General features: G+C 34.1%; 2 protein-coding genes across 4 annotated transcripts; one reads left to right on the top strand and one right to left on the bottom strand.

The window, feature by feature from the left end:
* The first annotated feature begins 331 nt into the window (after positions 1-331).
* LOC118043848 (eukaryotic translation initiation factor 5A) lies at positions 332-3,650 on the top strand. Its single transcript, XM_035051941.2, has 5 exons — positions 332-574; positions 2,339-2,461; positions 2,555-2,611; positions 3,081-3,155; positions 3,305-3,650. The coding sequence occupies exons 1-5, from the start codon at positions 452-454 to the stop codon at positions 3,407-3,409; spliced, it is 483 nt and encodes a 160-aa protein (XP_034907832.1). The 5' UTR covers positions 332-451; the 3' UTR covers positions 3,410-3,650.
* Positions 3,651-5,049: 1,399 nt separating this feature from the next.
* LOC118043846 (probable purine permease 5) lies at positions 5,050-7,973 on the bottom strand. 3 transcript variants are annotated; one of them, XM_035051939.2, is made up of 3 exons: positions 7,748-7,973; positions 6,459-6,684; positions 5,050-6,333 (listed from the first exon to the last, which is right to left on the bottom strand). In XM_035051939.2, exon 3 carries the CDS (start codon positions 6,323-6,325, stop codon positions 5,258-5,260), a length of 1,068 nt encoding a protein of 355 aa, XP_034907830.1. In that variant the 5' UTR covers positions 6,326-6,333; positions 6,459-6,684; positions 7,748-7,973; the 3' UTR covers positions 5,050-5,257. The 3 variants fall into 3 exon arrangements, with proteins under 3 accessions (XP_034907830.1, XP_034907831.1, XP_034907829.1); XM_035051940.2 differs by having other exon boundaries at positions 6,459-6,579; XM_035051938.2 differs by lacking the exon at positions 6,459-6,684.
* Positions 7,974-13,489: the final 5,516 nt, after the last annotated feature.

The raw sequence follows: 13,489 nt of genomic DNA, 5'->3' as shown, positions 1-13,489 counted from the left end.
TGATCATATCATAATTAAATCTCTTAAAATATGACTCAGTTTTCAAGTATTCAAATTCAAAATAAGTTATTTTAGATTTTTTTCGATTATCCTTAAAATTTAAATAAGAGACAGTAACGAGGGAATAACAACGAAAGCGGGACTCCACAGTAAAGACAATTATCTTCTTCTTTTGTGAAACCATAACATAGGAGAAAAAACAAATACAAAATTATAAAAGAAAATAAATGCTTGAGCTTAATCTAAACCCAAGGAAAAATCCAACGGCCAAGATTGGGTTTAAGAAGAAGGTGGGTGTCTCGGACTCTATGTCTTTCTCTATCTATATATCAAGGAAGGCATAAAATAGTAGTGTTGGTGTCCTCTTGTGTCTTCAGAGTCATCGTCCTCTTTCACTTGTTCATCTATTTTCTGCTTGAGAGAGAATCGATCCAAGCCTAACTAAACCATCATGTCGGACGAGGAACACCACTTTGAATCCAAGGCTGATGCAGGAGCCTCCAAGACTTACCCTCAGCAAGCTGGTACCATCCGTAAGAATGGTTACATAGTCATTAAGAACCGCCCTTGCAAGGTCTTTCTCTGTTTTTTTTTTTTTTTTTGTTTCTTGTTACGGATTTCTATCTGGGTTTTTGTTGTTTTTACCAGATCTCTTGCGTGTTCTTTTTAATTTGATTATCGTTTTTTTATAAAGTTCAATTTTAAAGAAGTTATTTCTAGCAAATTTAATGTTTGGATGTATTGAGAATTAATTAAATCTGTGTGGGTATGCTACAAAAAAGTTGATTTTGATTTTGGTGTTGATGGTGTATCCTGAGATTTGTTATTTTCTAGTTGGGGTTTTATGTATCTAAAAGTTTTCAATTTTTTAAGCATGTCTGTTTGGCTTTGTTATGTGTGTTGGTGCATTTTAATGGTAGATTTAAAGGTTGATGTCTTTTTATGTGCTCTTTGTGTCAAGATTTCAGATTGGGAACTATCGTATTTAAAGCTTAGAAATCTTTGCGTGTCAAGATTTCAGACAGTGGGAATTATCTTATCAAAAGTTTAGAAAGTTTTGAGCTTTCACAGGGTGCGCACGTGTGTGATGCCCTCAAGTCTCCCTTGCTTTTGTGACTTTAGTACCCGAGACTCCTCGCAATGTAACAACCAAAAGAAAATACACGAGCTGTCCCAAAGATGGCAGGAAGTAATTTTGCTCCATCTTGCCATGCCTTCTAGTGAACTTGATAGAGTGCATCCATTTGAGTGTCTTTTTTGTGTTTATGTACACCACAGATTAGCTGGAATCATAGAAACCTTTTCATAAAAGTAATGATACTAGTATCTAAAAAATTATGGATGTAAGTAATCCAATTCCCTCACAGAAAAAAATAGTATATGAGCTTTTGTACCTCAACATCGACTGAAACTTTGAGGCATGCAAGTATAATTTTAGCTTATTAAAGTAGGTTTTATTATTTCTGTTGCTTTCTCCATTGTTTCAGTTCTCATAATTGTAAAATCTCTACAGACAATCCCCATATTTTTGGAGTTTGGTTGAAGAAAAAACTTGCAGTGTTCTATGTAACACTAGATCATGAAATTCCTAAAAAACCCCATAAGCATATATAAGTGCTTCGATGAGGTCTTCAGCTGAAGCAGCACTGAAACAAGTGTTGATTGGAATTTTCATTGTTCCAATAATCATAGCTGTTCTTTATCATGGCCAAACATGGATTAAATGTCATGCTGGACTGATGCAGGAAATTGCAACTCTGCAAAATTGTGCTTATGTCTGCATTAGTAGCTTGCACGTCTGCAAATTTCATGAAAAGTATCAATGTCAATAGTTATGTATTGGAGGATTATTTAGAGAGGTTATGGTGCTCTCTTTGGTTGGCTCAGATGGCAGCACATATATAAGTAGCTATAAGGTGTTGTGTCCTGTTCATGCTAAAACAAGCTTACATGAGCATAGCTGTATCCAACTTTGAAGTTGCTGAGCAAAGTGCTCTGATGATGATTAGCTTCTATCAACACCACTTCATTTTCTTACTCTGCTTAGTCTTGATTTTCATAGAATATTTTACTTACTAAAACCCCATCATAACTGAAACAATCACACCTTAGCTAGAATAGAACAACCCAAAAATGTTAGGGCTATGATGGGCTCAGTTTATAATATGGCTTTTGTATCATATTATGAGAAACTTTCTTGAAAGAGGAGGTGATATTGTATTGGAAGTTTTTGTATTTGGTATATTGTGATTCCTTAATGGTGTCAATGTTTCAATCTTCACAGTTCATGTTTCCTTTTCATCTCTTAACATTTACATTTTGCTTTCTAAAAAAACAGGTTGTTGAGGTTTCCACCTCAAAGACAGGCAAGCACGGACATGCTAAGTGCCACTTTGTGGGAATTGATATATTTAATGGGAAAAAGCTTGAAGATATTGTGCCCTCATCTCACAACTGTGATGTAATACTCTTGCTAACCTTACATTTCATACATGTTTTTTCCTTCTTACACAAGTTATTTTGGTCTCATTTTGATAAATTTCTTCCTTGACAGGTTCCCCATGTTAATCGTGTTGATTATCAATTGATTGATATCTCTGAAGATGGTTTTGTAAGTTTGTTTACCTTCCAATGTTTGTCTGGGTGAATTCTGTTTTGTGCCTGATTACTAAACTGGCTTGGGGCAAGTTGGGAACCTTCAACTATAATCTCTTGCATGCATCTTTGCTATGAATAATTTTAACTGAAAAAACTACCATTTGATGTTCTCATCTACATGTATAAAAGACTTTGAATTTAAAATCTGATGTGTAGTGCTAAATTACATGAGTCCCTAAGGCGCTATGGTGTATATTCAACTAAAATGGGAGCATGAACTGCAGAATTCAAAAGTCAAAGTATTAATATCAACCATTGTTTGGATGCATATTGAATAATACCATCCTTCAAGGAAGACTGTGGAGCCCTAGACAGGAGAAAATGGCAAAAGCAAATGTTTCCAATTGAGCCAGTTGTCTCTCTTTTCAGTTTTGTTCTTTTAAACATAGCTACTTAACTAATTGATGTTTAACATCATGTAGGTGAGTCTTTTGACTGAAAATGGAAATACCAAGGATGATCTGAGGCTTCCCACTGATGACAGTCTACTTACCCAGGTATTTTACATGCGCTCTCTTTTCTGAAGCATGTTTAGTGCTTGGCTTGGCTGTACATTATTATTTATTGAGCTTTCTCTGTTCACATAGGCTCTAGATGGTTTTCTTCCCAAAAACTGAAATTTTGTGTTTGTTTTTCGTGTATACAGATTAAAGATGGATTTGGCGAAGGGAAGGACCTTGTGGTGTCTGTCATGTCTGCCATGGGAGAGGAGCAGATCTGTGCCCTTAAGGACATTGGCCCTAAAAATTGAATATGATGCTATAGCAGTAGCTGTAGCTGATGGCAAAACGATTTCTTTTATGTTGCTAACAAGGATTTTTATCCACTATGCATGTGTACAACAAACTTATAAGACGGTATTTTAGCTATGGAATTGAAACTCGCAAGGCATGTAATGGAGGAGGTGGGAAGGACCCGGGAAATGCTGATTCCCTGATGAAGGGAACTTGTGTTATCAGCAGGTTGGAATTTATATATATTTCTATTTCGCATTCATCTGTGTTACGTTCAGATCGATAAAGTTATGCGGCCAATCCTTTTTCCTTTTAGCTTATATAATGATAGATCTACAAGCCAATCCATGTCTACTGTCATTGTCACTGTCGCTAAGGCGTGTTGTGTCTGGACCAACGCCCTACTAATCACAACATTCATTACAGTGGCTACTGGTTAGGTGAGTGGTGCTCACCTTTGTGATTATTCTGAATGTGACGGGGAATCTTGTGCCGTGCTGTGTCTGGATCCGTCCTCAAATCACAATACTAGTTATAGTAGCTACTGGATTAGGTGGAGGCTGCTAGCTTTAGTGATTATTTAAGCTCGGTTACGAGAAATCCTGTGGCTTTGCTGAATCCTTTTAAGGGTTGGAAAAGTTCCTCAAGTTATGGTGCTTTTTTCCAGTTTAAGCATGCCAAGCTGGGATACCCCATTTTCCATTAATGGTCAATTATCAGCACAATACAAGATTAATGAGTAGTTTGTCGGGTCAAAAGACGGGCAAGTAGTCTTAGATTTAGCTGCTGCCAGCCAAGGTGTTTCCAACTTAAAACCAGGACTCGAAGTTATGCCTGAGGCATATGATAATGTCCTGTCGTCAGAAAAATCGCAATTCGATTGGTTGAGATGATTTTTTACTTGGAATAGTTAGGGCAGACCACATTTTCACATTTGTCAACTGACATAACAAGTTTGATCTGGTCAGATTTTTGTTTCTTCCAGGACCATTGACCAACTTGTGCATTTTTATTTGGTCATATAATCCTAGTGCGTGGTTGTGTTATCGTGTGGCGAAGTGCATGCATGATAAGCGCTGAAAATGGACTTGCAATGTAGGCCAGAGAATGGAGGATGTCAAAATTCCCCCGTAAGTTTTTTGAACGTCATTATGCAAACGATGTAAAATGCCTGCAAGTTTCAATTATGGCCATGATATACCTTCTGGATGACAATGGATGGCCATGGCCATGGCCTGTGGCACTGAGGGGTGAAGAGGATGGTTGCTCAAGTTATGGTGAATCCCTAACATGATGTTTATTGTACAATGCTTCATTACCAAGCTTCTGTTCTTATTTTCATGATTTTGGATAGAGCAATTTACCATCTTCATGTGTTAAACGCCTAATCCATCTTTCTAAATTGTTTTCCCTTGGGTGCAAAGAGTAAGTGTCCGTTCTTCAAGCTAACGATTTATACACAGCACTATATGTTTATTTTTCAACCATTTCTGTTCCCTACAAATATTTGATGCCGGCCTTCCTTAGTTCTGTGACAACCACCCTAAGAACTCCTCTAAACAGACAAGCAAAGCTTTTCTTTTATCAATGGCAGTAATGTTATCAGATAGATGTAAAGTTTACAAAAAGGTTGGCTACTCCAATCTAATATAATATGTGAAGGAGGAAAATACCACTTTAGCAGCGTCAATTTATGTAAATCTTTCTGTAGAAATTTTATGTATTTATTTTACACATTTCTGAACGTGCCATACAACTTACAAGCAAAGCAATAACGTAATGTTACATGTAGTGCAGAAACGTAATCTAGGCTATATAGCAAGAACAAAAAAGAAAAAAAGATACAATGGGAGCTTACCAAGAAATTATGACGGGGAGTCTTCGCTACTAGCTGAGGAATTTCCATATATGTAAGAAGTAAATCCCCAAAATGTGATTAATAAGGAAAGAATCTTGAAACCACTCATGGGATCATGTAGCAAAATAACAGCAGCAATAGCTGTGATTGGTACCCTTATTGCATTGAGAACACCGGCCATCACAGTGGAAGCCAAATAAAGCACAGCAGTTCCTCCCAACACCCCAAGCTGAAAAGTAATGGCACTCCATACAAGAACCAGGATATAAGAAGATTTACCTCCCTTGAATGATCTAGCCTCGGATGCCATCCCTTCAAAATCGTTGTTTACAATAACCCCAATGGTGGTAAATACAAAACCAAAGAAAGAAACCATGACCTGCTGCTCCAACACAACATGGAAGGATCTTCTTCCCATCAACTTAACGAAAACTAGCTCCGAGAGAGCGAAGATGAGGCCATGAAGAGCGGATCCCAAAATATCCCATATAAATCCCATGGTATATTGGTGATCAGTAACATAATCGTACCTGTCTGAATCCGAATCTAATGCAATTATTGCCATTGCAGCAGTAATTATGACAATAGCATTTACCATGGAAGCATTCAGTTTGTTGTGCACAATAAAATATCCACATAGAGCAGAAAACGCTAGGGATGATGAAGCCAGAAGAGCAGCAGTTGATGCCGGGAGGTATGCGTAGGCATATGCATACATGAGATTGTCCGCAGCACTTAAGAAACCAAGCACAACATAAGAAACAAGGAGTTTGAAGGTCAGAGGAGTGGGAGAACTATCAAGAAAGAAGTAAGAATTAAACAAAATTAAAGCAGTTAAAGGCCACCCAGCAACTGCCACCCATGAAATAATCCACTTGCTTGCACCCCCATTCGAATAATAGACCCGTGTGAGAAGGCTTGATGCAGGAAATGCCACAAGCATGGCCACGATGCTCAAAGCCAGAAGAATCCAGTGCGAGATTGGCTTTCTTTTGTATCCTTCCATAGTAATGTGCTTCAAGTTGAGAATTTTGTCCCACGATGAATTTGAAGGTTTTGATGATCCCTCCTCCATAATTGTTTCTGATAATAATCAAGGAACATGAGAAACATAATAAATAACAATGGCACTAGAATCAAATATATTCTTCAAAAAGGCTGTGCCTATGTACAAAATTCTGTTAGAAGTCAGTGAAATGCGTGCATGCCTTTGTGTGTATGAGTCTTCTAGGTGTTAAACATCATCTTTTTCTCCCCGTGCAGGCCAATTAGAAGCAGTTGCAGAAAGTATTCCAGTTCAGAAAAGCCAGCACCGATGAATAAATCAATCTAGAGGAATAAGCTTAACAGAATCCATCCTCAATAATGCAGTAGTAAGTCCTCTTGATAGTAACACAATACTTGATCTCATAAATGATACAAGAGAATCTACCACTGAAAGACACTCCGTTTTAAAAATAAAATCACAAATAGTCAAAAGGAACTGTGCAAACATTGAGGAAGAGATCTCCACATTCACCAAAATGTGAGCTAGTAGAAGAGGTAATAAGTATGGAGTTCTTAAAGCCTCACTCACAATCACCAGCAGTAGCAAGGCAAGATTATTTTTGAAGAATATTGTTACTACACAGTTTTATGCATGTTAAAGTAGAAGAGGTAACAAGTATGGTGTTCTTAAAGCCTCACAATCACCAGCAGTAGCAAGGCAAGATTAACATGCATAAAACTGTGTAGTTATAAAACTACATGCTAGGTAGTTTATGCCATAGAATCATTGCAACCCTGCCTTCCTTCCAAGACTAAATAACTCAAACAAATGAACAGCACCATCATGTTTTTTATTCATTCTAAAAACAAATGCAAGGTTAAACGTCAAAACTGCACTGCTTAAGAGATCAGGCTCCACGGAACAACAATAGACCATATCACATAAAAAGCCTCAGCTCACAGTGATAAAATCTTAGTAATATGAAGAGTAGCCCATTCATATTCAGAGATCTTGAATAGAAACAGATATTCAAGATCAGCCATAATCTTCCTTAGCCAAAGATTAGCTTCAGAAGTTTTCTTTTAGCACTTTGCTTTAACCAAAATTCAATTTTTTGTTAATCTATCAAGTATCATCAAGGGCTAATTTTACAATAACCTGGAGACAAAAAGTTGTTCATGAGAATTCTTGAGAGCTCACAACATTGCAAAACACAGCCTTAAGATTCTCGATACACTTTCCCCTTGTTTCTTAGCGGCCAAAAAGAGTCTCACAGTTTTTACAGTTAAAGGACAGCAATTCACAATCCAAATCTTCATAAAACTGTTTCCATGCCAAATCCAATTAGCATAAACAGTACAAGAAGCAAGACAATGACACTAAGAAATATAAAGAACAGCCAAGAAGAGAAATAAGAAATCCAGATGCTAATACGTAATTAAGGCTAATTCAGTACAATTATATCTCTATTATGACGTTAAAATATAGATGGAATGTAAGAAAGAAAACCTGACTGGAGAAGTCGTGTTTCTATCATGAACTAGACGAGAGAGAAGGAGCTACAACGTGTGAGAGCTAGCTTAGTTAGGAGACACCTTATCCTCCTACCAATCTTATATTTCCCATTTCTTTTGACCATGAAAACCACGATGGTAATGCCATTTCTTTTTTAACTTTTTTAGGTTTTGTTTAATTAATTAGATGGCGCTGCATTCCCGCTGTCGTTATTTTTCTTGGCATCCATCATTCATGTTGCTATTTTTATTGATATATATATATTTTAATGAAGGGAGCAATTGAGTCAATTGATCCCAACCAATTTCTAGGTATACGTGAATCATATCCTACACATGAGAGGTTTATTTGCTAAAGATAGCATTGCACAATAGTTCCCATCAACGACTTTTAAAAATGATTGCCGGTGGAAACCGTGATATATACTAAAAATAGTATTTCTAACTCTAAACTCATACTAACTTTAAACAAACCATAAATACTAACACTTCAAACCATAATTATAAAATCTAACCTGATTATTGACCCGATAAAGTGACTGGTCACAAGTCTTGTGGGTCAACCTGGATCCACCCGGATTAAACACCAAGACACATTAATATAGTTGTTTTGATATAAAATATCATATTAACATATATGCTAACATAATTATCAAGAAAATATCACATTAATATATGTACTAGCATAATTAATTAGCATCAATAGATTATAATGTGCATGTCTTCGAATAAACAAATCTTTAACATAATTTAAAGATATTAAAAATAAGGATAATAAAATAACAAGTTGTTCTAGAAATAAATAAAGTAACATGATAGATATAAGGTGACAACATTTAAAATCCTGTTTGCATTAGAATCCATGAATCAACATCCGAACTTCACTTTGCATTAGAATCCATCAATAAACATCTTCAGCTACATAAAAAAAGTAAAACATTTTAGAACATGCTAAACACTTAGCATTAGTAGAATTGTAAAAAGAGAATTGTAAAGTACAAGACCTCATTAGAATGACAACACTTTTCTAACATAACATCTTTATTTGGGTTGAATATAGGCATTAAATTCTTCAGTATCCATAGAAGCAAAATTTGAATCAAATGTCAATAGAATTGAGCCAACCTCATTAATGCTTATCGAAACATCATCATTCTCCTATGTATCTTCATCATCACATTCATCTTCAATCTCATTTATATTTATCAAATCTACAATTGAAACATAATTAACCAATAAACATTACATGTTAAACAATAATTCATTTTCAACAAAATTATAACTAAAGGATCAAATCTTCTATTACCTTCATTTAAAGTATCTTGAATGGTCATGGTTGATAAATCATGGTGAATGATTTCTACTTCTTCAGTTGTTAAAGATGATGGATTATCTTCTACTATCTAATTTTCAGTGTTAGAAAATGTCTCAAAATTAACTGGATCGTAATTCCGTCCGTTCCAATAATTTCTATAAAATCAAAGTACAGGTACAAAATATAAGTATTAATGATGCTACTTAATAAAATAAATAACTTTTAAAGAATTAGATAAAAGAAAATACTTTTGTTTTAATCTCAAATTGTAGTGGATGTAAACTAGGTCATTGATTTTGTGATGCTTCAACTAATTTCTCTTCTTAGAGTGGATGTGCTAAAAAATACTCAAATTCCTCTCGTATCCTGAAGAACTACAAATTTGGTCTTTTATAACTAGGACCCATGACTGTTATACCATCTATAGCATGTTGATAGTAAACAGAGTTAGCAACATTAAATGACACACATGCATCAATCATCCATTTTGCTATAGCAAGATCACATCGTTCGATAACTTCTTTGTTTTTCCAACAACTTTGGAGAGACTTTTGAGCACTATGAGTTGTTCTTGGAATAAAATATGCCCCTAATATTGCATTTTATTTTTGTTTTCCATAACTTGCAGTTGATTGTTTAACAACATTAGTGATTTTACTCTTTCCTTTATTGGCAACCTTCGGTGGTAACATTTGCTTCTTACCATTGGCTTCATCATCATCATCGTCTTCACCTTTATCATCATCTTCTAATTGTTTAATCTTCCTCTCTTCATGCTCTCTTTGTTCAGCACTATATGGGTTGAAATCTACTTTCATTTCTCTAGCTCTTTTTTTCTTTTCAACATCCTCTGAAGATTTAAAAGCATTTGATGACGAACATCCTAAGGATATTTGCAACATTGTTCCACTTCTCCTTTTGCTCCAACTAAATGTTGCTTGAATTGATTAATGCCTCCACCCGCAAAAACTTTGGCACAATATAAGCATACTAATTTTGTTTTCTTACACCCCACACTAAGTTCAGGAGCTTCTCTACAATGACCCCATGCCAAATATGTTTTTCCTCTTATACCACTTGATGTTGATATGAAAATTGAAGATTCAGATGAATGAGCAGTTGAAGGATCACTATTTAGAGTGCTATCATGTTGAGAAGATATTTTAAGGAGCTGTAGTAAACCAAATCAATTCTAAATAACCAAGCACCCACACAAATTATACTAAGAATTAAAGTTCTTAATACTATTTAATTCACAAATCAATTCTTATAATCTATGGCAAGTAATATTATTTAATTCATAAATCAATTCTTATAATCTATGGCAATAACAGACAAATCAAAATAGTAATATTGACTTTAATTAATCAAATTGAACTAATGATCATCCACCACTCAAGAACCAACTAGTAAAACAATATCAAATTAATCAAAGGAAAAATATAAAGATTGAACTAAACTGTTAAAAGAAAAATAATAAACTTGTACTGGTTCTCTATCTAGTAATGGTAAAATACTAAAGGCTAATGAGATATTAGTCTTGTTATGTTTTGAAGAAGAAGGAAATGATAGCCAAAATGATAATGGAAACTTTGTTGTTCTAGTTAATTTCTTTGACCTGTATATTTTTTCTTTTAGTTTCTTAAGATCCTAAAGGATTTTCCCTATCAATGTCTATAAATCATGGGAAGGAAGTGATAAATCTTTATGCTAAAAAGGAAAGCAGTTGTGTATCTTTCACATCGCAATGTTCCGGAAGCAAGATAGAAGAAGCCAACAATAAAACCATCACAATGTTGTTACTAACCCAAGGGACAAGGGAGATCTGGATGGAGAAAGAGAAATTTCACCTCAATCATGATATTCTTCGTTTGTAGAAGCTGGATGGGATCGATTCACCAATGGTGCCTTTGGATCGATTCATTAGTGATAAATATTCACTTGAATCACGATATTTTTTCTTCTGCTTGAACAAAAATTAGGGCAAAGTTAAATGTTTTGATGCTCGAATGACTTTTACTATGAGTAAAGATTAGATGTATATATACACCGGGTCTCACCCAGGTTTGACCGGGTCATGAGTCGACCAGTCGGGTCGACCAGGTCTAACCAGTTTCTTACATTCACCGGTCTTTTGAGAAATCCGGACTGGTCCAGCCCTCAGGTCGACCCACCTGACCGATCCAGGTTTTATAACTATGCTTCGAACCCAAAACCCGAACCCTAACCAACCCTAAACTCTAATTACAAACCCTAATCCATACCCCAAACCCAAAACACTTATCTTAAAACCCAAACCTCAAACCTTAAATGCTAATCTTTAATCTAAACTTCAAACTTTTAATCCTAAAATCTAACGCTACATCCTAACCCTAAACCTCAAACTCTTAACACTAACTCAAAATTCTAAACCAATACATTTTATCAGTTGTCTCACATTATCTCTTTTTTTTTTCTTTTTTTCTAATAAAGAATACACACGCATGCTTGTCTGTAAATAAATTTAAAAAAATTATACATACGTAATAATCTTATATACAAACACAAAATCACAAGTTCTAAAGAGAAAAGTTTTGTTTAAAATGGTGGTGACTTGCATGGGTTTAGATTTTTTACAATTGGATTTAGATTTTTCTTCTTCTTTGTGATATTATGGATGCTTGGAAGTAGGAAAGACTCAATTGAGCAAAACAAGGTCTATTTCAAGAAGACTGTGTTGAAACTTACTAGCAAAAAAAAAACACATTACTTTAACATATAACGAGCATCAAAATAAAACTTACATTAACATGTTTTTTTAATTTGATTATCATAGCAACACAATGTTACCAATATAATGGTAATTGGTGTTGGCAATATGCAACATAACAATGTTGTTTTTCTTCACCTTTAAATGCATGATTTGAGATCCTAAACAACCTAAGCATGAAAATTAAAGAAAATATGATCAAAATTGTCATATCATGTTATCGTACTCAAATATAAAAAAGGCTCTTTGAAATAAAATGGAAAAATATATGGAAAATTAAAGTAGTCATTTAGTAATTAAAAATAATTAAGCATCCTAAAATAAACACTATTTTAGAGATTTAGATAAGAGATTAGTTATGTTTAAGGAAAAAACAATGTTGCCCTTACCACATCTTTTCAAATGAAATGTTACTATTACTATGTTTTTTCTCTTAAATTTGTCTTTTAATTACCATTAAATAACATAGTTATTTTCTAAGCTTATTTAAAATTTATATTTTAATTTATTTTTAATTATTTATGAAGAATTTAACGTTAGTCTCTAAAAAAAATCTAGCAATTTGACGCTGCATAATATTTTTTTGACATTGGTCTCTTAAAAACGAGACTTGTAAAATATGTCATTCATAAAACTTTTACGTCAATCCTTTTAAAAAAGAAGACTTGTCAATAAAGCATTCGTGAAATGGTGACATTAGTCCTTAAAAAAAAAAAAAACAAGTCAATTCTAATATAGGCATTGGACTTACAGGGATAATGAAAATTAAATTAGGCTTTGGCTCATTTACTTTGGCTAGTTTTAAAACAAACTTAAAAGGCACCACTCTAACTTAATAGGTCTTATTGAGGTCATGTTGACCTAGCTCGAATTATTATATCTCACTCGCGAATAAGTTCACACCAATAAAATAAATCATTTTAAAAAAAATTTCATTTATCTTTTTTTAGAATATTGTTACTAAAAATATTTGAACTCATGTATAAATCAATTTCATTAACATAAATATAGGCATACACAAAATTAAACATATAAATAACCAAATATTTTTTTGGGGTTTTGAAATCAACATTAGGGGTTCGGGAAGGGATTATTTCAAATGATCGAAGTTATTGGACGAATCTTGTCAACTCTGTCTGTCTGGACCTTCATATACTGTCTAGACTATATAGTTAAGGAAGTAATTATGTTGATATTCCAATTGGATTGGAAAGTAGACATCCATACCTTTCCGGTGATATGTGGTAGACTTGTTAATTCATCCGAATGAGAGAGAATAATTTATTTAAAATCAGGACTGAAATCTACATGTATGAAAATTAAAGAAACATTATTTCTTTATATATTCTGAATTCCAATTAATACAAGGATTTGTTAATGCTCTTAAAAACATTTGTGGTAGTTATTGACTTACCTATTCTATAAGGATTCCATATCAAACAAGAAAATATTTATGGCAATAATTATTATCCATAATTTGCAAGGATTTCATGCCTATTATGGAATGTATGTGGTGGCAAGGAGGCTTGTGATTATTTTATTGTTCTTTTTCTTATTTTACAGAATTCCCTAGTACATCAAAAAGACTAAGGGGGTGTAATTTAAGGGATAAATTTCTAGCAATTAAAAACAAAGTTTCCTAGCTAATTTGAAGCATAAAGTTTCGACAAAGC

Source organism: Populus alba, chromosome 6, assembly GCF_005239225.2.
Source record: "Populus alba chromosome 6, ASM523922v2, whole genome shotgun sequence".
Lineage (NCBI taxonomy): Eukaryota > Viridiplantae > Streptophyta > Magnoliopsida > Malpighiales > Salicaceae > Populus > Populus alba.
This window is presented reverse-complemented; position numbering and strand designations above follow the sequence as displayed.